At 41.8% G+C, this 23,987-nt stretch overlaps 1 protein-coding gene across 1 annotated transcript in view; it reads left to right on the top strand.

Annotated features, from left to right (window-relative positions):
- Positions 1-23,987, top strand: part of ush2a (Usher syndrome 2A (autosomal recessive, mild)) — a 193,846-nt gene that overhangs the window by 108,690 nt on the left and 61,169 nt on the right. Inside the window, exons 49-61 of the mRNA XM_076110215.1 lie at positions 4,743-5,374; positions 5,762-5,931; positions 6,020-6,186; positions 6,352-6,440; positions 9,352-9,686; positions 11,461-11,616; positions 12,244-12,407; positions 12,589-12,798; positions 15,439-15,641; positions 15,725-15,837; positions 16,922-17,141; positions 18,314-18,482; positions 18,604-18,825. Coding sequence (XP_075966330.1) covers positions 4,743-5,374; positions 5,762-5,931; positions 6,020-6,186; positions 6,352-6,440; positions 9,352-9,686; positions 11,461-11,616; positions 12,244-12,407; positions 12,589-12,798; positions 15,439-15,641; positions 15,725-15,837; positions 16,922-17,141; positions 18,314-18,482; positions 18,604-18,825 — 2,850 coding nt within the window. The remainder of the gene's footprint in view (positions 1-4,742; positions 5,375-5,761; positions 5,932-6,019; positions 6,187-6,351; positions 6,441-9,351; positions 9,687-11,460; positions 11,617-12,243; positions 12,408-12,588; positions 12,799-15,438; positions 15,642-15,724; positions 15,838-16,921; positions 17,142-18,313; positions 18,483-18,603; positions 18,826-23,987) is intronic.

The raw sequence follows: 23,987 nt of genomic DNA, 5'->3' as shown, positions 1-23,987 counted from the left end.
AGAAAAAATGACAGAATGGATTTCACTTCTTGCTTTTGATGGACTAGCCCTTAAGTATTTACGAGAGAGGGAAGAGAATATAGAGGGAAAAAAGGAAATAAGACGTGGAGAGAAAAGTGAGGAAAGAAAAATGGAGAGAGCACAAAGGTAAAATGAGGAATTGAGGAAAAAAGAGGAAGAGAAGAAAAGAGAAGGCTAATGACAGAACAGAGAAGGAGAGAGACCCACGCTTCCTCCTTTCCTTTTTATCATTCCATTAAAGTTTTATATCCATCTTTTTAATGTAATTTGGTCCCTATGAATTCCTGCCGCTGCAGAACAGACAGACGGCTCCTGTGAACATAAACTCTAGCCGTGTTGGACAGCTCCCTTTCCTCTGTCTACTCCCATGTTCACACTAGCTAAGTGATCTGAGAGAGAGAGAGAGAGAGAGAGAGTGTGTGTGTGTGTGTGTTATAAGGAGTATGACTAAAGCACCGTTTTGACAAAATGATCTTAGAAAGTGTGTGTGTGTGTGTGTGTGTGTGTGTGTGTGTGTGTGTGTGTGTGTGTGTGTGTGTGTGTGTGTGTGTGTGTGTGTGTGTGAGACAGAACATTAAAGCAGAAAGTGAGAGGGAAGTATGAAGGAGGAAACATGCTACAGAAATGAGTTTAGAGGTGACGACAGAACACAAAGAATTAATGTTATTTAATGAATGAGTGACTGCATTAATAAAATAATAATAACCCTACCTTATTTCCCAGGATTCTGTTCAGTTAGCTGTCGCAAAGAAATGTTGAAGTAATGTGAACGTAATCACATTGTTATTTTGCATATCAAGAGATAACTAGAATATTACCTGAACATGTATTTACACATTGCTATTTTAATATACGTTCAGAGCCAGTGGGAAAATGTACATTTCTGAAAGTAAAAAACATGATTCCTCAGCAGTCAAAAAGTTGTTGTAATATGTTTAGAACTTCTTTAGCAGGTTTCTCTACTCAACCCAATCAGTTCTCACTGATTTGAACATTTTGACACACATTTCCACATATTTTTAGAGCCATATATTACTTTGCAGTTTTCAGTTCTCTTTCTGTAGTACATGGATCCATCAGAAGGTTACCTGGAATCAAGTAAATCACTCCAAATAGTCAACGTCTGAAAAGGATATTGAAATTTTTGAGTGATTGACATTTCAGGTATCGTGATGGTCGCGGTGACTTAAAGGCTAATGTACATCACATATAGTCATGATGTTATGGATACAAAGCAAGCTCATGACCTTGGTCATGCATCATCCTCTTTCTCACTGCCTCTTCAGTGTCTCCTAAAGCAGCAATGACATTAAGTAATCTGTAGAAAAAGTAAAGATATGAAATGCAATGTAAATTCTCACCGTATTGCTTGTCACGTTTTGACACCATGTCGTAAGCATCTTGATTACAGTAAAGCTCAGCGTTTGTCCTCATTATGACTCCTAGGAGCCTCGACTCACCTTCAAAAGCCCAGTCACCCACATGCACACGCATGCACACGCATGCACGCACGGGACCCTGTGCGAGGCTAAAAATAATACCCTTTCTCGTCTCTCCAAATGGATAGACACAGATGTACACACTTACAATATGCACAAGAAGCTACATAACATGTATACACCCACAAGTACACACCTACACACACACACTCCTTCCTCCCTCCCCCTCTCCCAGCCCTTGTCAGTTGATTGTGTTATTACTATGCTAACCAAATCCTTATAAATGTGATTTAAGGCTTGGCGGCCCCGCGCTCCTGTTTTAGCCTTCTGCTACTGTGTTTTACTGGAGGGAGGAGGAGTAACGGTGGGAGGTGTGGAGGAAGGGATTAAGGGAGAGGGGAAAGAAAGACAAAAAGACACAGGGAATGAAGAGGTAGGGGGGAGAGAAAAGGTGAGTGGAAGACAAGGGAAAAGAAGAGCAGTTTGGAAAGAGAGGATGGGAGGTTGACAAAACGGAAGAGTTGAGCGGCAAGGAGAGGAAGAGGGAAAGAGCGATAAGGACTCAGGAAACCAGAAAGAGAGGGCTTGCTACGCATTCCCTCAACACTCGTTCCCTCCTATCCAAGGAGCAGTAAAGCGTCAGTAAAATAAAAAAAGGGAAAAAGCATCACCTGCATCTTAAATGAAAATTTCAATTGAAAAACTTAACAGCCCTTCAAATTGCAGAATTTTACACGCGCCAGTAAAGCCTAAATAACACTCAACACTTAGAGGGATGGAGGGGGATGGGGGGAGGGGAGGAGAGAGAGAATGAAGGAGGAATGGGGGCGGGGGTGACAACGGGGGTTATTTTGGGTTGTTGACGGGGGCTGGATCAAGGTGACTGGATTGTGTTTTTGCAATTGAGGACGTTCTACTTGCGATCTTCTTCTTCTCTGTGCATCTCATCCCGGTGTGTTATTTCATGTCCGTAGGAGCAGACCAACATTTTGACAGACAGACAGAATATAGTCAAATAGACAGAAGGATGCAGAACGTTTGACAAATTAGACTAACAGGTAGTGAGACACCTGAACCCTCCACAAAGACGGACAAAAACGCAAACAGGCCGGCAGATAGGCACATAGACGGACAGGGAGACGGGCTCCTTGGTTATTCGTGGGGTTCAGTGGACCTTTGGTGGTAATTGAATCAGTGTGAGTGCTGAGTAGAGCTAGCATAAAAACCTGTTAACCCAAAAGGTCAACTCTCTGCATTGTTTATTTAGCAGGGAGACCAGAGAGAGAGGGAGAGAGAGAGACCACGACACAAAGCACGAGTAACGGAGAGAGACAGGAGAAAATGAGGAGAGGTGGTGGGGGAGAAGGAAGGAAGAAAAAACGGACAGAACGAGAGATGTAGATATAAAGAACGATGGGTTGTTGGTGGGACGATTTGTGAGCTGTAAAATCAACGAAGCTTTACGTCACGATTTTGTACTGTTGTTTATTTGTGTGGGAGATTAAACAAGTGAGAGTGTGTGAGACTAGCTGACCAGCTGCCATTTTAATGTATCTTTGAATCTTCACTTGTGATGTGCCTCTCTCTGTGTCTGACTTTATTATACACATTATATTATGTGTGCCTGTTTGTGCACACATGGTCAAACCTTTGGTCAAAAGCTGTTTTTTTTTTTTTTGGGGGGGGGGGGTTGCCTAATTTGCCATTAGGGGCCATCAGTAAATTCACCAACAAGATTTTCTGAAATATTTCAAGTTTTTAAAAGTGTTTGCCTTCTTTCCTTTTTTGTAAAAAAGAATATTGCTTGTTGTATGCTAATTATACCAGCAAACTCAGGCCATTTAAAAGATGGGAGACGTTCTGAAAAGGTTCATCATATTATCCAAATTAAGTATGAGGCAAACCATCTGAATTCTGATAAGCATTATACTCTAAGACACATTTTAAACTTTTAGGAGGAGCATCCTGGGCCAACCACTGAATGTTAGTTGGCATCTCACTCAGTAGATGTTCTGCAAAATATACACATTCTTACACAACTGCTGTCTTGTGCACACGCGGGCTGACATGCACAACACATACACATGCTTGCACACTTTATCTCTCACACAGTCATGCACGCATACTCTCAACCGCTCATCTTCTTTCACCCTCTCTCTTACACACACATACCCACACACACACACACACACACCGCCATCTGGGAAAGCCGTTAGCGGTTAGCGGTAGCACTTAGCGACGCAGCACGCTCCCTCAGTCCGCTCAGTCACCTTGATCTGCTTGCCCTTCACACAGCACCATTACTGCTATACTGCATCACTGTGGGTGTGGGCATGCGAATATGTGTGTCAGGAAGAGTATGTGTCTACGTATATGGACATGGATCTGTGTGTGTCCATTATAGAGCAGTACAGTGGGATGTAAATGCCGGGGGAGGAGGGTGAGGAGGAGCATTACCTTCAAATGAGCTACCCTGGAGTGAAAAATGCCTCCAACTAGTCTTGTGTAGGTTCTTATCCGGGCATGGACTTGTGCAGATCATGCGACTGTGTGTGTGTGTGTGTGTGTGTGTGCGCGCCTGTGGCCTTCTGATGTGCATCTCTGTCTGCCACACTTCTAGTGAGGATCATTTCACCTTCTGGACATAAGAATTCAAGGCACTCCCAGGCACTGACAATGGCTGTGAACATGAATAAACAGTAGACACAAATTAGAAATCTACTTGCTCTCTGAGACCACAGACCTGAAGTTTAGTGAATGCTACAAGTTCATCTCAATTTTTTATATTTTTTTATATAGAAACTTATTTCATCAAAGTACATCACTTGTATGTATTATGGCCCACTTGTATTCCTCTTTGTAGTTATTTAAACTATGGGTCATATGAGTGTGTTTGCATGCATGTGTATGTCATATATTTGTGTTTAGCAAAGGCAGTACAAAGAAGTACTACAATGTTCCCAGCAGTCCAGCCGGGCCAACACATCACCTCCTGAATTCTTTGCTGAATGATGCACAGTCTAAATATTGGTTTGCTGAGGAGGTAAACTTGTGAGAGGAAGAGAGTTTCCATGTTAATCCCTTGGATAGAAAAGGCAAAATCTGTCTTTGTCCTTCTAATGTCTTTCTTGACGTTACTCGTCAAATAGTTCTTTCGAACAGATCCTCCTCTCTTTTTTCTCACTCTCTTATAAGCTCACACACAAAGGGTATATTTATCTCTTGCCTTTTTTAAAATTTATTTTCCTTGTCTCTTTATCCATTCTTTCCTTTTACCCCTAGGTCCAGGACCAGTAGACAGTCCAGCTGTATCCAGGCTCCATCCTCGAAGTGTAACAATTACTTGGGTTCCTCCCTCTCAACCAAATGGCATCATCACCAACTATACCCTCTATCTTTGCCCCAGCTCCACATCTTCTTCTGATTCCAAACCCAGCTCAGTCTCCAGCACCAGCATGACACTTAACTCCAGCTCAGGTCGTAACCCAAGGCTATTGCCCAGCACTGAGGGTGCATATCTCAACTCAAGCCATAACCTCAGGCCAACATCCAGTCTTACCACCCCAGGCTTAAGCCGCATCTCCATGTCCACTGTCACCACAGGCAGTAATGACAGCTCAAGCGCAATCCAAGGCACTAGACCCAACCTCCTCCCTCACCCTTTCTCTAGTTTGAGTCCTGGTAGCACAGACGACAACCAGATCGAGGCCACTGGTGTAAGCAATACAAGCCAAGGCCCTGCTTCCATCTCATTCCATCCCACTGAACCCAATAACCCCAGTGACAGCCCCATTTCTGGTTTCTTGAGTGCAGCTTCAGATTCACGTTCATCCATTCTATCAGTCACTCTTCCGGGGAACACAACTAGCTACACTTTCCTCGACCTGCCGCCATACCAGACCTACAGCCTCCAGGTACAATATATAACATGAATACTATAGTACAATACAATATTGTACCATATAGTGCACTAGATTAAACATTATATTGTGCAATAAAAAAACATGTAAATTTCGTGTCATATTTAAACAAATGTTAGTCTCTATTCCTCTCTGGTTATGTTATGACGAATATACAAATATATATACGTATATATTTTTTTGGCATTTGAATAATCACATGCACAGATGAGACTGAGTTTCAATATGTCATTGCGCCCTTTATTTTTCTGGTTGTTTCCCCACAACTGTTCTTTTTGCTATTGGTGATTTATTAGCTGAAGAAAATGTACAGCCTTTCAATGATGACACTACGAAGACATATCTCATTGTGATGTTACAAAATGATTCTTCAACATCTAGGTGGAGGCATGCACCAGTGTGGGTTGCTCATTGTCTGGGATGTCTCAGGACTTTCGTACCCTCCCAGCTCCCCCTGAAGGGGTTCCTGCACCTCACTTTTACTCTGACACCCCCACCTCTGTTCTCTTGTCCTGGGGTGCACCAGAGTGGAGCAATGGACCACTAGAGCAGTAAGAGACGATTAAATAGATACACTTCAATCCCTCTGAGACACTTTACATTTTACAATAATTATATTGGGTCCTGTGCTGGGCATAGGTGGCTGATTGAACGCAGAGTTACTGGGATCAAAGAAGTCTCCACAGTGGGCCATCTCCCACCAGACCCTCCCCCTCTTTCCTTCCTGGACTCTTCATCGGCCCTCAGTCCCTGGACTAGCTACCAGTATCGACTTGTGCTCCATAATCAAGCTGGCAACACTACAGGTGAGGCCATAATAATGTTCTTAACTGAAATTAAATTAAATCTGACCAAGATGTGTATATGTTTAATTTTACACTGTCTCGTGTCAGCTTTACTGACTTCGACAATTTCCAGCCTTTGTTTTTTCACAGTAGGATATTTAACCACATATTGTTGCATACTTGCAGGACCCTGGGTCAATGTCACCACCAGACCTTCTCGGCCAGCTGGTCTCAGTCCTCCGAGAGTGAAGGTCTTGGGGCCAGAGTCACTTCAGGTATGTACACTGTTTGATCTGGCATGAGAGCATAAGAGCTCTAAAATATGGCTGCAGCACACAAATATAATCCAAGTCAGCCATGCTGCTGCTGATAGCACTTTATCAATATCAATACCTCCCATTACATTCAACAATAAACTCAGCATGAGCTTTAAGAATTTGAATAGTGGATAAGTTTCTTTAACAGGAAAACATACAATATATTGCAACGTGCAGAAAAGACAAAGCAATGTCACACTGATTCCTCTGCCTTTCTATCTTGAGATTTAATGAGAAAGAAAAACATTCAACTCAAGGTCCCCTTCAGAAAATGGGAGGGGCTGTGACCCTGTCTGAGGCAGCTTCCTTCCTGTCGGCCATTTTGAAGGAGGGGCCAGAGTTAAGTTCCACCACTGGCTAATCCCACATCAAGGCCCATCAATGAAAGCCACTGAAACCATATTGTATGCATGCACACACGCAGATACGCGCATACACACACATGCACTGCACTGTCCTGCACTAATGCTAACTGCAGAAAAATGCTAATGCCTGTCATCATTTCTAAACCGCCCCTGTCATCTCTGCAGCAGCACAGCTTTAGGGGTCATAGGTCCGAGAAGGAAAGTGTTCCTTCCTGGTTGTTGCTAATTGGACAGACAGGCAGGCTGCTTCCTGGTTACCAATTGACCTTGACAACACAGACAGGATTTTGAGTATCTCCCTTCATTCTCTAAATGGTTTATTTTTCATATCACTTCTTGCTCATCGAGGTACTTACTTTCTCTTAATCGTTATCCCGTTAGGTTTTCATTCCAGCTTGCTTTATTTGCTTGTCTTCTTGTTATGTATGGACACTCCCACTCAGGATATCAAGCCGAAGTCCACTAAATGTCGGCTTTTCTGATATTAGGATGGCATCTCGGTTATCCACGTCCTTTTGGCTCCACATTGATTGTTGTAATGCAGGTTTTCTTTTGGACTATGATGGGAAAAAGAGTTACTGTATGTGCAACAATGCAGTGTTCAAGGGTTTGGTACAAACAATTTCAAAGAAAGACAAGTAATGTCAGAGAAGATACCCACTCTAAATGTATGTATCTGCTTCTTTGTTGGTGTCTAATTTACAGCTCTAAGTGTTGTTGTTTTTATTCTCACTCATTGAGTCTCTGCAAAGATAGTTTGCCAACCTTTGCTGGTTAATTCAAACTTCAAATTTCACCATCAATTTTGGTTGTGTTTGGATCTGTCATCCATCGTAAATCATTTTCACTTTTTCACAACATGATTGATCCCAGTCTTTGTTTGCAGGATGACAATTTAGTGACCTAAATATAATATATAAGTGATAACATTGATGCATATATGAATAGATTGTAGAATTGTATTGTCAGCGGCAGATGTTGGCACTCTGTGCCTTTGAGTTTTTTCTGAATATAATAGCATAAATGCACAGATACACACACACACACACACCACATGCACCATGTCTGAACACACACACACCTATTCTCTCTCACTACCAACTTTATTATCTGTCTTACTCATATACACGTAAACACATTTGCAAACACACACACACACACACACACACACACATACTGTACTGGCCTTAGCCCCAGTGCTCTGTGTCAGCCCAGGGTCTCTGCTGTCTTCACCATCTCCAGATTACATCAGGCTATTCAATCTGTAAATGACTTCCACCACAAAGCACACCCAACACGCACTTTGGGAAATGAGCTACCTAACTCAACATGACCCTGCCCATATGTGGCTGTGTGTGTGGCTCAGAGTGTGCGTGTGTGTGTCCCGTATCGCCTCACAGTGTCACTTGTTAAATGAATATCAAGGTTGCATGAGAAGTAATTATTCTTGACGTTCATTCATAATACTCTCATCAACATTGACCACTTAATCACCTAAACTCTCAAGTCTCAACTAGCTCTGAACTGATCAGTTATTATACATGACAGTTTTGTATCCATAAGTGTGTTAGAGCACGTGTGTGTCTGAGTGGGTGTACGTGTGTGTGTGCATGTATGCAATTGTTGAATAAATGTGTAGCTGTGTTTGCACATGGATGTATAAAGAAATGTATTGTAAAGATATCTGTAATTCAAACGTGTGTGTGTGTGTGTGTGTGTGTGTGTGTGTGTGTGTGTGTGTGTGTGTGTGTGTGTGTGTGTGTGTGTGTGTGTGTGTGTGTGTGTGTGTGTGTGTGTGTGTGTGTGTGTGTGTGTGTGTGTGTGTGTGTGTGAGAGAACATTTGCGTGTGTGCCAGTTACCTTCATCTTCACTCTGAAATGCTGACAGACTGAACTGTTTCCAAATCAGATGCAGTGCTCAACGACGGCAAGCTTTTGTTTTTGCATGCAGCAATTCCATTACCAGCCGTTTTCATTATTTTAGCATGGTGTTTGTGCATGTGCGCGCGTTTGTGTGTGTATGTGTGAACCCTGTTTTAAATTTGATGAAAGGATTCTTCTGCTCAAGTCAAAGTCAGGTTATCTTTCCCCACAAGAGAGTTTAACAAACACAAACACACACACACAGAGTGACCATCCTAACGCTTTACATTCACATATACCCAGGTCACAATGTATGCTACTACCTACATGATATCACTGGTAGCACTCAACTGATCACACTTGCATTCTCACTGTGATGCAGATATGTGTTTGCCTGAGCACACACTGCAAGCTCTGCACACACACACACACACCCTGTGCCATGACTTCCTGTAGTTCATCCATCTAAAAGCTTTCTGCCGTCCTCAGCATGCCGACAACATTTAGAATGCCCAGCCAACCAATGATATGACTCTTCAGGGATAATCATAAAACTAGGCCTTTACTTTTCTCTGTAATATAAATATATGTATTTAAATGAACAACCCAGAACTTAAATCTTAAACACATTTATGTTTCAGGTAACATGGTCGTCTCCTCTAATTCCCAATGGAGAGATCCATGGCTACGAGATCCGTCTCCCAGAACCCCGCATCTTCCATGACAGTGGCAATGCTTCAGAGTTCAACATCACAATAACGGACCTCATTCCATACACAAACTACAGTATTACTATGTTGGCATGTTCCAACGGTGGTGGACATGTTGGAGGATGTACAGAAAGCCTGCCCACGTCTGCTACTACTTTGCCCACAATCCCTGAAGGCCTTGAACCACTGTCTGTAGTGGCAGTCAGTGAGTCCTTTCTGGCCATTTCCTGGCAACCACCAAGCAGGCCCAACGGACCTAACATCAGGTAAGAGGGATATTACACAGAATCCATACCAAAGTCTCATTGCACCAGGCTAACATGGCCACAAATCTGCTGACTGTAAGTTGTATCGTAGTTAAACACAGATAAACAAAGGTGCACCATCACAAATTCCCTTGTTTTTCTGTCTCATCAACATTACAATCATCTTGCTTGTGATAATAATACCACTAGGTCAAGAGATTCTCAGTGATTTGAAATAACAATAGCTTAAGAACATACATTTTGTTTGTACTGTAATGAAGACACATCCAGTTATTGGAGTAACATGTTTCGCTTCTCTGTAATCACATTATTTGACTGGTGTGAAAAACTATTATTGCTCTTTAATCACTGCATTGCTTTTACTGGCCCATTGAAACTTCTGTTAGTGTGTCGAACAAAACATGTAAAGAATATTGTTACTCATATTATATTAGGGGCGATATCACTGGAGGACAATTATTTTTCCATGGCTCACTGATCCATGTGCTGTCTGAATTTGTGTAAACAAGGGAAGAACATAACATACAAAGTGGCAGAGGAGGGATGAGAAGTTGTGTGTTTAAGTGGAAATACTTTTATTATTCAGATTTCACACAATTTAATTCACAAATATCACCATGAAATGTACACAGTATTCAGATTAACCTGTCCACATCAGCAATCTCATCATACTCACTATGGATCCGGCATACATACCTTCTTTTAAAATGCACAGAACCGAACAAATTGCTTCCATTGCTTTCTGATTGTCATAGGAAATTAACTAAGTGAGAAGAAGAAGGTCTATAATAGTTCTGCACATGCAAATACGCATCCAAAATCCAATACTAATTATGAAGAGCTAATATGAGTGGACCCCAATCTCTGTATCCATCGTAACTTAACATAATTTGAATCGACCCTCTGTTTTTATTCATTAGCTAAAAACAAAAGTCAGAAAACAGGCAGCGGAGACTGAAATATACAACATGTTGGTACTGAGAGACGCATTCTGGAAAGGTTCAATCTTTGCTGAAAAACTTAGGCAAACCAAAAGATAGGAACACGTTAACAAACTGCTAACATGAGTGCCTTGGTAATTGTTGTGCATGTTGTGCAGTGTTTTCTCAGTCCTTATGCACATTCTGCTCCGTGTTGTTCTGTCCTGTTTTACGCTGTCGGTGATTAGGCCTAAAATAAAGGTCCATTTTCCTGGCAGGCGATTAAAATGCATGAGCCTGTCTCTCTGTTCTGCTCCGCTCAGCTCTGTGTGTTTGTCTAAGTGGGTTTGTTAAAAGGCGGCATTAAGCCCTTCTCTTCTGATTACAGCAGAAATTAGCATCACTGTGGGGAGAGGAAAACACAAACCCTGCAGAAAAAAAACAAGGGGCGTTGGGAGGGAGGGGTGAGATACAGTAAACGCAAAAGAATAGAGATGATGAAAAACAGCAGAAGTGGAGGAAATGAGTGATAAGGAGAAGAGTCGGATGCACTGTGTGTGTGTGTGTGTGTGTGTGTGTGTGTGTGTGTGTGTGTGTGTGTGTGTGTGTGTGTGTGTGTGTGTGTGTGTGTGTGTGTGTGTGTGTGTGTGTGTGTGTGTGTGTGTGTGTGTGTGTGTGTGTGTGTGTGTGTGTGTGTGTGTGTCCGTTTGCATTCATGTGTGTATTGCCGTGTGGGCACTGTGCGTCTGTGTGCTCATAATGGTGCATTTGTGAACATGTGTTGGGTGTTAATGCATTCCTAAACATCCAATCGTGTGTGTGTGTGTTTTCTTTTATTCAAATTTCCCCTTCAGATACAAGTTGCTCAGACGTAAAACCCACCAGCCCCTGGCCATCGCCACGGTCCCCACAGTAACAGCCATGTCCCTTCCCCCCTCTGAAGATCTCCATCGCTGGCTCCATGTTTACTCCGGCACCAAATTGTTCTACCAAGATAAAGGCCTAAGCAGGTGAGATTACTGAAATGAGCTCTAGAGCAAACGCCGGCGCTGCAGCAAACCGTGTGTGCAGAGCCGATCGGCGAGCTGCCGCTGATGCCGATCTTTTAATACCGCTCAAAGATACATTAAGCAAATATCCCAAAGAATTAAATTGTTTTTCACACAGAGTCCCCTAATCTCAGTTTGACACTTGGTGGAAGCAAATTTTTTTTTTCCCTCTATGCTTGCTAAACGGCTCTGAGTGTACTCTTTTTGGGTTTGTGTCTACTGTGCTTCATTCAAGTAGTAAGCTGACAAACTTCTAAACTTGTCAGCACTTTGCAGGATTGTTTTTGTTGATGTCCTAGAGAGTACTTTATGAGAGAGTAATTTGTGTTTGTTTAGTTGAAGTCACCACAAGGAAATTAAAAACCTATTAGCCGTGTTTCCATTCACATATATTTTTTTATTTTCATTTTGAAGTATTCCATTTGAAAAGCTGTATGGAAACAGAAAAATTCAATGAAACATCCTGAGAAAATGCACTAACCTCTAGCACAAATACGCTGTGGCTGAGTTTATTTGCTCCAAACAAGTTGATGGAAACGTGCCTAATGTAGTCCCCTTATTAATATCACCAATACTGTCTCTCAACAGATTCACCCGTTACCATTACCAGTTAGTGGTACATAATGACGTGGGCTACTCCTCAGGAGAGATTGTTACCGCGGTGACCATGGCGGGGGTTCCCCACCACCCTCCGTCTCTGTCTGCCCACGCTGTCAATCACACTGCTGTACATGTCACCTGGACCCAACCCTGTAAGATTACCTTCTCTCACACAAACACACACACAGTCGGCCCAGCAAAAGTTATTTCATGGTTGTATATTCTACGGAAATTGTTCTGTGACATGTAAATTATCAAAAAGTGAAACGTGACTTTTTTTTTTTTTTACATAGCTCCCTCACTCGTCTCCCTCTCTCTTCATGTCTTCCTCAGCTTTGCAAGACCTACAGGGAGAGGTGGAATCTTACTTTCTGACAATAATGTCTTCCCGGTTAAGTCAAATCTTGGCTTTCCCCCCTGAGATCATGTCTACAGTGATAAGTGACCTTTGGCCCAGCACCACATATCTATTGTCAGTACAGGTGTCCAACGGAGCACATAATACAACTAAGGCAAAGGTTAACGTCACCACAGAGGATGGAGGTATGTGTATAATTGTGTGATATTTGAACAACAATTGATCTTAGAAATTAGGTCAAAATTTGCCTTCTTACTTCGGATATGTGTGAGGGTGTTATTGTGCACAATACTGTAAGTAGATATGAGTGTGTCATGCACACTATATAAATTCAATACATCCTAGACAGGGGTCTGTGTTAATGTGCATTTCTCTCCAACTCTGTACTTCTCAGGAGATGTTAAACACATCATGTAGAGAGGCATGAAATCAATACAAAGTGTGTGTATGAGCCAGATTTAAGGTGTTGTAAAATACTTGTTGGCACCACACGCAGACTAACGCACACAGACTGCACACACAGCCACACACACACAAGCAATGCTCTACCTGTCAAACAAGACGGCAAACAAAGCTGTTCCCATGTCCTATGCGGGCTATAATTACCATACTTTACAATACTTCACATAATCTTTCTCAAAAAATAATAATTCTACGGAAAAAAAACAACTAAAATAAGTTAAGTTAAATGTTATGTTAAAAGTGGCAACTTGTACCAAAATATGCAGTGACCTCATCACGACAAACATCTTCAATAGAGTTCTCACAATTTTAGCTATCTCTGCATGACCTGTTATATTTGTAGAACGAACACCAGACTCTTTATCAGGATGTAAAATCTGGAACTTTGAGAGAGAGTATTAAATGGAAAAATCAGTTCTCAGATCTACTGTTTTTTCCCTTTTCAGGCAGTGTCAGCTAACCATCATCACAACCTTTCTTACTATTTTCCTCTCAAACGCACAGCCCAGTCTCTCAGCATTTAAGAGTTGGCTTTCAAATCACTCTGTGTAATCATTTGTCAGAGGCCGTTCAATCCGTCTGTTGTTTTCCTTCTGCCACGATTACCTTCTCAATCCCGCTCTCTCACCACCTCTCTTTCTCTTTTTCCCCCTCACAGTTCTCGTTCATTTTCAGTATTATCATATGTCAGAGGCCTCTCTCTTTTCCTCTAATCTGAGCAGTATAATAAAAAGTGCATTAAAAACATTAGAAAATCATTAGGTGCTAAAGGCAAAGCATGGCTCGTTTAACTGAGAGGGCTCTGGAGGTAATTTCATTATTTTACAGCCATAAGAGTGTGCACACACGCACACATATACACACACAGACCAAGGCCAAATGCACCTCAACCCTACCAACCATCCTAACATGGCCCGCAATCTATAGGGCAATGCTAACATCAAGACTAATTGGCAAGAAAAATGTGTGTGTGTGTGTGTGTGTGTGTGTGTGTGTGTGTGTGTGTGCGTGTGTGTGAAAGAGGCTCAGTGTGCAGTATTGCGTTGATAATTGCATCCTGCAGTAAATGAAATGTAGAGCAGTAGGTTGGGTTTAGGTAAGTGCATTGGCAGCAAATGAATTGGGTTAACTTCTCTTAGCTGAGTGCATTTTCACTTAGAATAATAGATGGAGTCTGTATGATTACCTCTCTCACACACCGTCTCGTATTATTTCCTTCTGTTTGGTTCTCTTTCTCGCTTTTCTATTCACAACCTGATCTCCATTGATGTTTGAAGAGCATTTTATACAATCAATGATACTGTGTTTTCCGTCTTCCACTCTTTGCCCACTATATCTTCTGCTGTCATTCACTTCTTCTTGGTTGCCATATTAAATGAATCACCGTAGGAGTTTTCAGGAGTTATCAAGGACAAAGGGAATTTGATTGACAGGACAGTGAAAGACAGAGAGAATATAATAACATAGGAAGGGAGAGACTGCCATTTAAGACAGAGAAAAAGTGAGAGAGTGAGCTGACCATGCAAAGTCCATCTATTATTCTTAGTGAAAATGCACTCAGGTAAGTGAAGTTAACCCAATTCATTTGCTGCCAATGCACCCACCTAAACCCAGCCCACTGCTCTACATTTCATTTACTGCTAGATAACATTTGCAACACTGTACTGCACACACACAGGTGGTCTCCCTCCCTCCCTCACTAACACACAGACTTAGTCATCCTGCATTATATACACAACGACACACATTCTCTGTTTCTCTCTGAGTCACGTGCACAAACGCACTTTGTCGTGCTGTACACACAATCACATGCCTATAAGCTGTGTGTGTCCATGTCTATCTCTTTCCTTCTCACACACACACTAATACATGACTCGTGTATATACACTTCTTGAGTGAGATATGTTAAAAGTGTATTCCAAGGTTGAGAATGTTGCATGTTATGGAATATCATCAGTGCATCCTGGGAACCTCATAGTCACAACACATAGTTTTGACATAGCCGTTGTTTCCTGACTTTAAAAGGCCTGGCCTGATGATCACTTATGCAGCACCATTTTAAAGATGTAATGGTGTGGTTTGTGTGGCAGTTATCAAATTAATTTGTGGGAAAATGTGTCTCTGAAAATCATAACACCAATCCCATCTATTGCAGCGCTGTTCTTACTTTATAGTCTATGGATAGTCTATGTGTAAAAGATTACATCTGATGTTGAGAGCGTTGGTCTCAGACCACAACTTAAACTTGCATGTTTGAAGATGACCACATCTCGAATGTTCGTATCTTCAAGCTGTAAAACATTCTGTTCTTCTCAAGAATCACACAATTGTGGTTTTTCTGTACTCGCATGTGCTATCCTCAGAGCCAGACGGGATTTCCGCCCCAGAGGTGGTTCCGGTTAACAGCAGCACAGTTCGTGTGCTTTGGTTCCCTCCTCTACGGCCCAATGGGGCAGTTACTGGTTACTACATCTACCTTAATGGCCGTCTTCATGGCAGTGTAGACAACAGCTCAGGCTCCTACCTGCTGGGCGACCTGCTGCCTTTCACTGTCTACAACGTACAGGTACGCACACCATCAAAATCAGATATGCTCACCCAAACGCAGACACAGAAACGCACTTTACCTCTGCTGTTTGTGTTTTTCAGGTGGAGGTCTGTACAGTGTATGCATGTGTGCGGAGTAATATTACTCAGACAACTACTGTCGAGGACCTGCCTACCGACTTGGCCGCGCCACACGCACACGTGATCAATCCCAGGTAATGCAGAGATGTTTTGCAAATCTTTCTCTGCAGTAATTCTGTAACTTTCTGCATGGACTTTCTACTAACTTTTTTTAATGGAAATATTTGTTCATAACTATTTTAAAATGTGGTGGTCCATCTAGATTCATGAAACTTTATAGCTTTTGGTTTGAGTGTAGTAATTGTTAATGTTTATCGACAGCGCAGAAGGTTGGTTTGTATGTTTGACACGGTAGAATCAATACAGCTGGCACTAACAGGGTAAATGGTGGAGGCATTTTGTCTTTTGAAGGCAGCACAAGATGCTGGCAAGATTTAACAGGACTGTACGAAAATGTAATTTTACTCAGCACTAGTAACCTGTATATTAATAAAGAATAACATTATTTTAATTGTTTTTTTCACGTAATTTCAGTTGTACTTTAAAACCAGATTTTGTGGGCAAAGTGACGTTAACTATATTTATGACACAGTGACTGTTGCATCTATTCATCTTCAGCAGTCTATCAAGATTGAAATACTGAATACAATATTCAGTTGTAATTATTGATAAACCGTAAAAGAATTTTGGATACACTAATGCATCAAAGTTTTCTGACTATTTAATATAATCATATAACCTTAAAGTAGCTATCAAGATTTATGAAATACGACAGTAAACTGATATTTTCTTTGCAGTCAGTTGTATTTAATGACGTTTAAAATGCTCTGCTTCCCACATTTGACCTAAATCTCAATGTTGCAAATCTTGCAGTGGCAGAGGAAGTGGTGATTTGTGGCTCATTTCCTGTGTAGGAGACTGTGTAAGTTGTAACTCTGTGAGTCACTACACAGGTCTTTCTCCTGCCAAAGATGTCGGAGATAAAAAAGAGAAAAATCAATAGTGAGAAGTGTATAAAGACACACACACTCTGACACTGTAACTCAACTTTGTCAGGCATTAACCATGCATGAATGCATGTGTGTGTGTGTGTGTGTGTGTGTGTGTGTGTGTCTGGGTATGATAAAGTTATTGTGTGCCTCCCAGTAGTGTGAAAGGAGTGTGAAGGAGAACATATCTCGCTCTCACTCTCCATCTCCTTCTCTCTCTCTCCATTAGAGTGGTGAGGTTGGACTGGTCCCGTCCAGGCAGACCCAGTGGGATCATGCTGGGCTATGATGTTTTAAGACGGACCTTGAGGTCATGTGCCGTTGGGTCAACGGGGGTCACACTCTCTGTGGGAGAAGAGTCAGGCGGTGTAAGGTTCAGATGTTCGTACCTGCAGTGTCCCGCCAGTCATGGTGTGTGTGGGATGTCCTGCTTCCATCCTGACATTCAGGTGATTATGTTCCGGTCGTTTGGTGCTTATTTTATTTGTTCTGTATGAGGCGGGGCTATGGGAAAATCTTCATCCATTTGTTTATTGACCACTCATGATATACATTTTGCATGGACAACTCTGCATTAACATGCATGCTGGGCTGATGGAAAGAACACCATTTACAGGCTAATACAATACAATATTGATTGTTTTTTTATTTTTATCAAGTCCCAAGTATTGCCTGGAACAACACATACTTCTACATGCAACATGTAATGATGATGTATTGTTGACATATGTAATAAATAATATACTGTTTTGAAAAGCATTTAATTACACAAATGTTGATTATAGATTTATTGAGAAAATGCATTTTGGGGGCTGATATTTCTCCTGCTCTGCTCTGCTACATTCAGTCTTTCATCTTTCTTCTGCTCTAATCCTCTCTCCTCTGCCCTTTTTCACCTGAATTCAAGAGCCTCTTTTAACTAGAATTTGTCATAAGTAATCATTAAAACCACAATCATCAATCACTGTACAACAATAACAATGTGTAAAAACAAGATAGAGGATCCAGGGTGTTTGCTTTGGCTGCTGATCTGAAGTGGAGAATACAGTGTTGCTGTGTACTCCCTCAGGATATTAGTCACCAGACCTCAGACATAGACACAAAAGCACAAAAAGAAACACAGAGACCCACAGACAAATACATACTCTCGCATTTCCTCTTCCGAGTGCACGCTATTGAAGTGGGATGCACGGTCATCCTCGCAGTGATTAATTTCTCTAAACAGATTAACTTGTCATCTGCGTTCACTTCCATCCATGTGTCATTGAATGCCAGCCAAGTTGGCACAGTCAATCCGCCAGCTATACATTTACCCCCACAGCACCCAATGGTACAAACAATGACAACATTTTTAGCTCGTACACACCTACTTAAGAGACGCTTAAGTAGGACGCTTTCTAAGTACTTAGAAAGAAAATGCCACAAACAACATTGTGTATTGGTAATGTGGGTGTGATATATTAAAGAAAGCCTTTAAACAACACTTTTTTGGGAGATTGGCCCTAAAAGAACATTCCCCGTAATGATTTAATGGCCTTCTCTTTGGCAGATAGTCTGTGTGGTTGTGTGTATTTAGTTTACATACTTTCTCATCCATGTCAATGTATTGTATGTCAACCAGGTTTGCTGCAGTGGGCTGCTGTACACTAAGAAACCACATCATCATTGCTGTGAGGGCAGTTACCTGGGTTTGACTAATTACTCCAATCCGGTCTGCTGCAGTGGCAAACTGCTCCCAGCTCTCCCTGACCACCAGTGCTGTGGAGGATACTATATTCATGTCAAAACCAGTGAGTGTCAAATCACTTCATATGTTTACACTTGCATGGGGTTTGCTCTTTTCTACTTGACTTGAGTCTAATCTTTTCCATGTCGTTCAAGTGTTTCCTTCATCTGTCTTTGTCTTTGTAGATGAAAACTGCTGCCCTGACCACAAGCAGGGCCGGGTCTCAGTAGGGCTGGGTGACAGCTGCTGTGGGGGGTTTCCTTACTCCATGAAAGGCGGCCAGCTTTGCTGTAGTGGGAGCCTCCACGATGGCTATGGGGTCCGATGCTGTGGAGGCCGTATTGCAGATGATACTCTGGTGTGCTGCGGTGATGCTGAGAGGGGTGAAGTGCACACATATACCCCAGGTGAGTGAAGAAAACACAGATTTGAACATGAAAATCCACTGTTGTTAGAATAAAAAAGGAAATGAAAAGATTGCCCAACAATGAAAGCACATTTGGGTGAAGTTTGATGGGATGCTGATCTTTCTGGATAGAAAACTGTTTTTGTCTTGAGAAAAGCCTTTATTCCAATCCAATCAACAAAAAGGCCTTTTGTTCAGAAAACCAGTTACTCTGGCCCAAAAAGGATTCTGTTAGAGTTTAGTCCCTGGTGACGTCTTCTTAATGTTTATGGGCGGGGGGAAATCATAGGACAAGAGAGAAAAGCAGAAAGGGTTGAGGTAGACACATGGTGCAGGAACGTGGGGTCGTTTCCCTTTCTTCCTCTCCCGCAGTGTCCCAAAGCACCCGGATACCATGGCACAGATGGGACCGTACATGTGTGTGTGTGTGCGTGTATGTGTGTGTCATTAGACATCTTTGTCATGGCAGATGATGATGAAACACACTCGGGATGGCACCGTTGAGGGCACTGCCAAGCACACAGCAGGACAAATACACACTTATTCTCTCTCCTACACACACACACACACACACTTTCACGCATATAGACATATTACATGCACCCACACATACACAAAAAACACACACACAGAGTCAACAGGGTGCCCTCGGCAGGGTTCGCTTAGTGTTGAGTGCCAGAGACAGACACGTGGACTCTATTCATCACAAATAAACAATGGCCCATATGGGCAGGCCTATAGTACTCCATTAGCCTAGCCGCAAACACACTGACACACACTGACACACACACAAGATCCCTACCCACATTAAAATATGTGCATGCTAACAAAAAAGTTCCTACGAAGCAAGAAATCAGAAAAGCGATACTTGTTTTTTGATTTCATGGCCGTTATCATTTCTTACTCTCCCTTATTATATTTTCATGAAATAGTCAAATATACTCTCTTTTAGAGTTTTCATTCTCAAACATTGATCTCATGTTAAGAGTTTTGTTTGTTCATTTGTTTTGACAAGTAATTTCAGTGTTCTACACCGTTACTCTGTTTCCTTTTCTACTCCTTCACTAGATCCTCTTTTCTCTTCCAACCAAGCAGGCTATATGGTCATCCTTCATTTGAGTTGCCCTCCCATGGAGTGCATATGCTCCCCACCTCCTCTTCCACTCCATCTCCTTTTGTTATTTATTTCACATCTCCTCTGCTCTCTTTGTCATCTTCTTGCTTACTTTTCCTCGACTTTTTTCCCTCTCCCTCTGGTTTTTCCTCTAGCCTCTTGCTCCCCCTCGCTCCTTCCACCACCTTCTCTTCCTCCTGTTCCCCCTCCTTTCCTTTATGTGCCCCCTTCCCATCCACTCATCAGTCATTAGCGTTAGCTTCCCCATTGAGAACATATGGTATGATGGATCGCAGGGCTAGCGGCACTAGCAAGGCTAAGGGCCATTTGCCGGGTGCACTGCGCTGTCGGGGAGCCCTGGGGCCGGCTATGCAACCTCGACCCCACACGTCTGTTTCAAGACACTCACACTAACACACAAAACATGCACACAGCAACACCTATTATAGGATATGCTACTTAACCTTGGCACTACTCACTCTCATCGCTGCCTCTCACCATGTCCAGGGTTTTGTATTTTTAATGATACAGTGAGAGACAGATTTGTGAAAGAAAGAAAGAAAGAATGAAAGAAAATGCAAGCGAGAGAAGACTACAGATTGCATTAAATTATATTTTAAATCAATTATAAATAAGTTAAATCTTAAAGATTGATACAAAATGTAGTGAAAAAAAAGGAAAATATTGACTTCAAGTATAATTTGATACTCACAATAGAAAACATTGTTATACAAATTTACATCGAAATAAATAATGCAAAATTAAACATATATGATGATGAAAGAAAGACAGAATAAAATAATTAAAAAGTTGTATGATATGCATCAAATACAGGAAACAGAGAAAGGGAATGAAAGTCAATGAGAGAAAAAAACAACCCCGGAGAGAACAGAAGAGTGGTGAAGAGCTAGATGGAGCAGATTAAAGGAGGAGTGAAGGGTATCCCATTGTGCCCAGCTGATAGACTAGGTTAGGCTGATGTGATTATGGGGTCCCTGAAGTGCGATCTATCACACATTACCGTCCACACTGTCAACAACCATACACACACACTGCAGGGGAACAGCAATGCCAGGAGACAGCCGTCTGGCAACAGATACACGTACCGGCTTGCGTGCACATGTGCACAGGTAGATATACACACAAGCATCCACGTGCAACAACATTCATACGCAACCACACACACTCACATAGCATGTGTGTATATACATACAGAATTGTATCCACATCTACACTCGTGCAAAAATATGCACCACACAGTTGTATAAGCACTCACACATACACACACAAACATGTGCACAGGACTATTTAACAGGAAACCAGTGTGAATCAAGTGAAATAGAGTGAGGGTCAGAAACGTCAGCTCACACAACCTGTACCAAAGGAGAAACAAAGCCAAAGCTGAGCCCGTGGACTGTGCTCTTCTAAATGTTTCTTTAGGTTGAGCTAAGTTGATTCCTCATTCCTGTCCACTTTACCCCAACTACAGTAATGTGTTTTTCATTTATCGTACTCTGTCATCCACATCTGACTTCAGTTTAAATCAGTACAATCTACACCTGCCACGTAATGGCTTGCACCTCACTTGCACTTTGGCGTATAAGTGCACCGTCAATATATTTTCCTCCATTTTACGAGTCGAACTACATTCATTTTGTATAAATTCCCGCCTTCTTGTGTCTTTATTCAAACTTACCTCGTTAAGTAGCAGGAATATACCCTCTTAAATGGCAGACCTTGCTTCTACTCTGCCTAGTTACAGTCTTTGGGGTATTATTGAGATGGTCTCTATAATCCTTTCCTCAACATTCTCTAGTTGTTATACAATAACACAAAGTCTCCATGCTAAATCCTTCCCTTCCAAATCTGCCATTTTGTTTAAACAGCTTTCATTTCACTTTCAAGTAGATTAAATACTGTTTGTTTTTGGACAGGAGTGCCTCAGTTGTCTTGCAGCTTTTCCTCCTGTGTTGCAGGTTCGAGACCAACTTTTAAGCTCTTCATTTGCTCCTCGTTTCTTCTCTCTCTGAGTTTGTATGTAAGATGTTTAGCTAGGATTTAGGTGAGATTAGATGGTGTGTGGTGTCTCTGGCCTCCCGTTGCTCCCTGACTCTCCCAAAGTCCCCCGCCTCGCTGTGTGCGCTCCACTAATCATTTCCCCTTCACATGTTTTTTTTTTTATAGTGTACAGTTCTTTAACTCTTCCATCTGCCCTTCAACCCCACCTTCTCCATTTCTCACTGGGGCTGCTACCATGAATGCCCTCCCCACCTCACTTTTTCGTAAAGCAAGTGAATCTTAAAAAATGTATGCATTTCTTTAACTCCTTCACCCATTCCCTCCCTCTGTCCCAGCCCAGCAGGCCCATCCAAACGTTCAAGGACAAATCTGAATATCCCTTTTCACCGTTTAAGTGTTAAAAGCCTGGCGGTGCCGGGGTGTTATCTTAACGCGCCTTGCCGTGCCATCATCAGAGCGCGTGATGAAAATGGCTGTGATGATGCTAAAAGAAAAAAAGAGGAGGGGGAGAAAAAGTAATAATCAAATATGTTTTTCAAGGGCACAGTGACCATTTGCTGGAGGGAAATTATCCCAGTAGTTAAGCTAGCTCACTCAGAGCCTGGCGGAGTTGTGGGAGTGGATGCGTTTGTGTGTATAAGTGTGTGCATGGTTTATTACTTCAACTTGGTGCATGCATGCCTCACTTTCTGTATGTGGCTGTCTGAATCTGTATATGTATCTCAATGTGTCTTTATGCAGAGAGACACACCCTTTACATGTTCTTTTTTATCTCTGCCAAAAAGATTCGTGTGTGTGTGTGCGTGTGTGCGTGTGTGTGTGTGTGCGTGTGTGTGTGTGTGTGTGTGTGTGTGTGTGTGTTTATCATTGCCAAAAGCCCCTAATCAATGATGGGTAGCAAATGGCCAACAGTAGTGCATTCCAAACAGCAGCGTCTGGCTGCTTTAGAAGATCGAGTACTCTCTGAACACAGGAAGACATTTCTCTCTCTGTTAATGTATTTATGATGATGGCTTTTCTATTAGGTTTACTTTAATGACTGGCAAGAATAAAACCAGAGGCTGTCAGGAACACAGAGATGAGGACAATCTGCTGTGTGTGTGCGTGTGTTTGCCTTTGTGTTATTTTTGATTCTGTTGCAGTTAATCATTGTGGATTTATCAAAAGTGTACAAGTTGAAAAATATTAAAAGACATAACTTCCAGGTATGAGCAGGGAGAGTATTGAACTCACATGAACAAGACCACCCACACAAAGAGACCTTGACATTTTTACTACTTTGCTTAAAGTGACTACTACAGGATGAAGTTACAATGGAATAGTGCTACATACTTCTGCATAACTGTGTTTTACAATCATTAAAACCTTTTGTTCAACTGTTATCCCTACACGACAGTGGCAGGATGTTTTACTCTTTATCCAACTAACGGGCGAGTCATGCTGCTGTTAAGGTCATAAGACAAAGGTGCCCATTATTGAATTTCAAAATGTTTGAATTTTTTGTGTGCCTTTGTTTTGAAACAAAGCTGTACACAAAGTTATCCAAACTAATGAAATGAGTGTGTCTCAGTTCTTTGTGAAAATTCCTCTTTGAATTCTGTCAATTTGTTGACGGCAACAAAAAGACTGAGCTGTCTGACACTTCTTTACGTCATTTGTTCCCTCACATCTTCTGCCAAAAGTTGTATTTGAGTTCAACGCAGGAAGTTTTCTCCTCTGGAGATGCACCCGCGGCTTGGAAGCATTAGCGTGGACATACAGGTAGCCACTAGAGCAGTGGTTCTCAGCCTTTTCTCATTTTTGGTTGAAAAAAAGATCATCAGTGTCTGATTTATTACTGTCAACACTGAAGATTGCATTGTTTAGGATAATGAAATTGAATAGCCTACTGAATACAAAATTCAGTTTATGAACTTACACTTATATTTTATTGAATATTTATTAAATAACTATTTTTCAAGGATTTTTGAATGGAGGCTAATTTTCAATATTTTTTCTAAATCTCATGTACCCCCAGGGGTACACGTACC

This window comes from Anarhichas minor, unplaced genomic scaffold (assembly GCF_050575085.1).
Source record: "Anarhichas minor isolate MPS153535 unplaced genomic scaffold, ASM5057508v1 ptg000042l, whole genome shotgun sequence".
NCBI lineage: Eukaryota > Metazoa > Chordata > Actinopteri > Perciformes > Anarhichadidae > Anarhichas > Anarhichas minor.
Note: the sequence above shows the minus strand (reverse complement) of the source record. Positions and strands in the feature narration are given on the sequence as shown.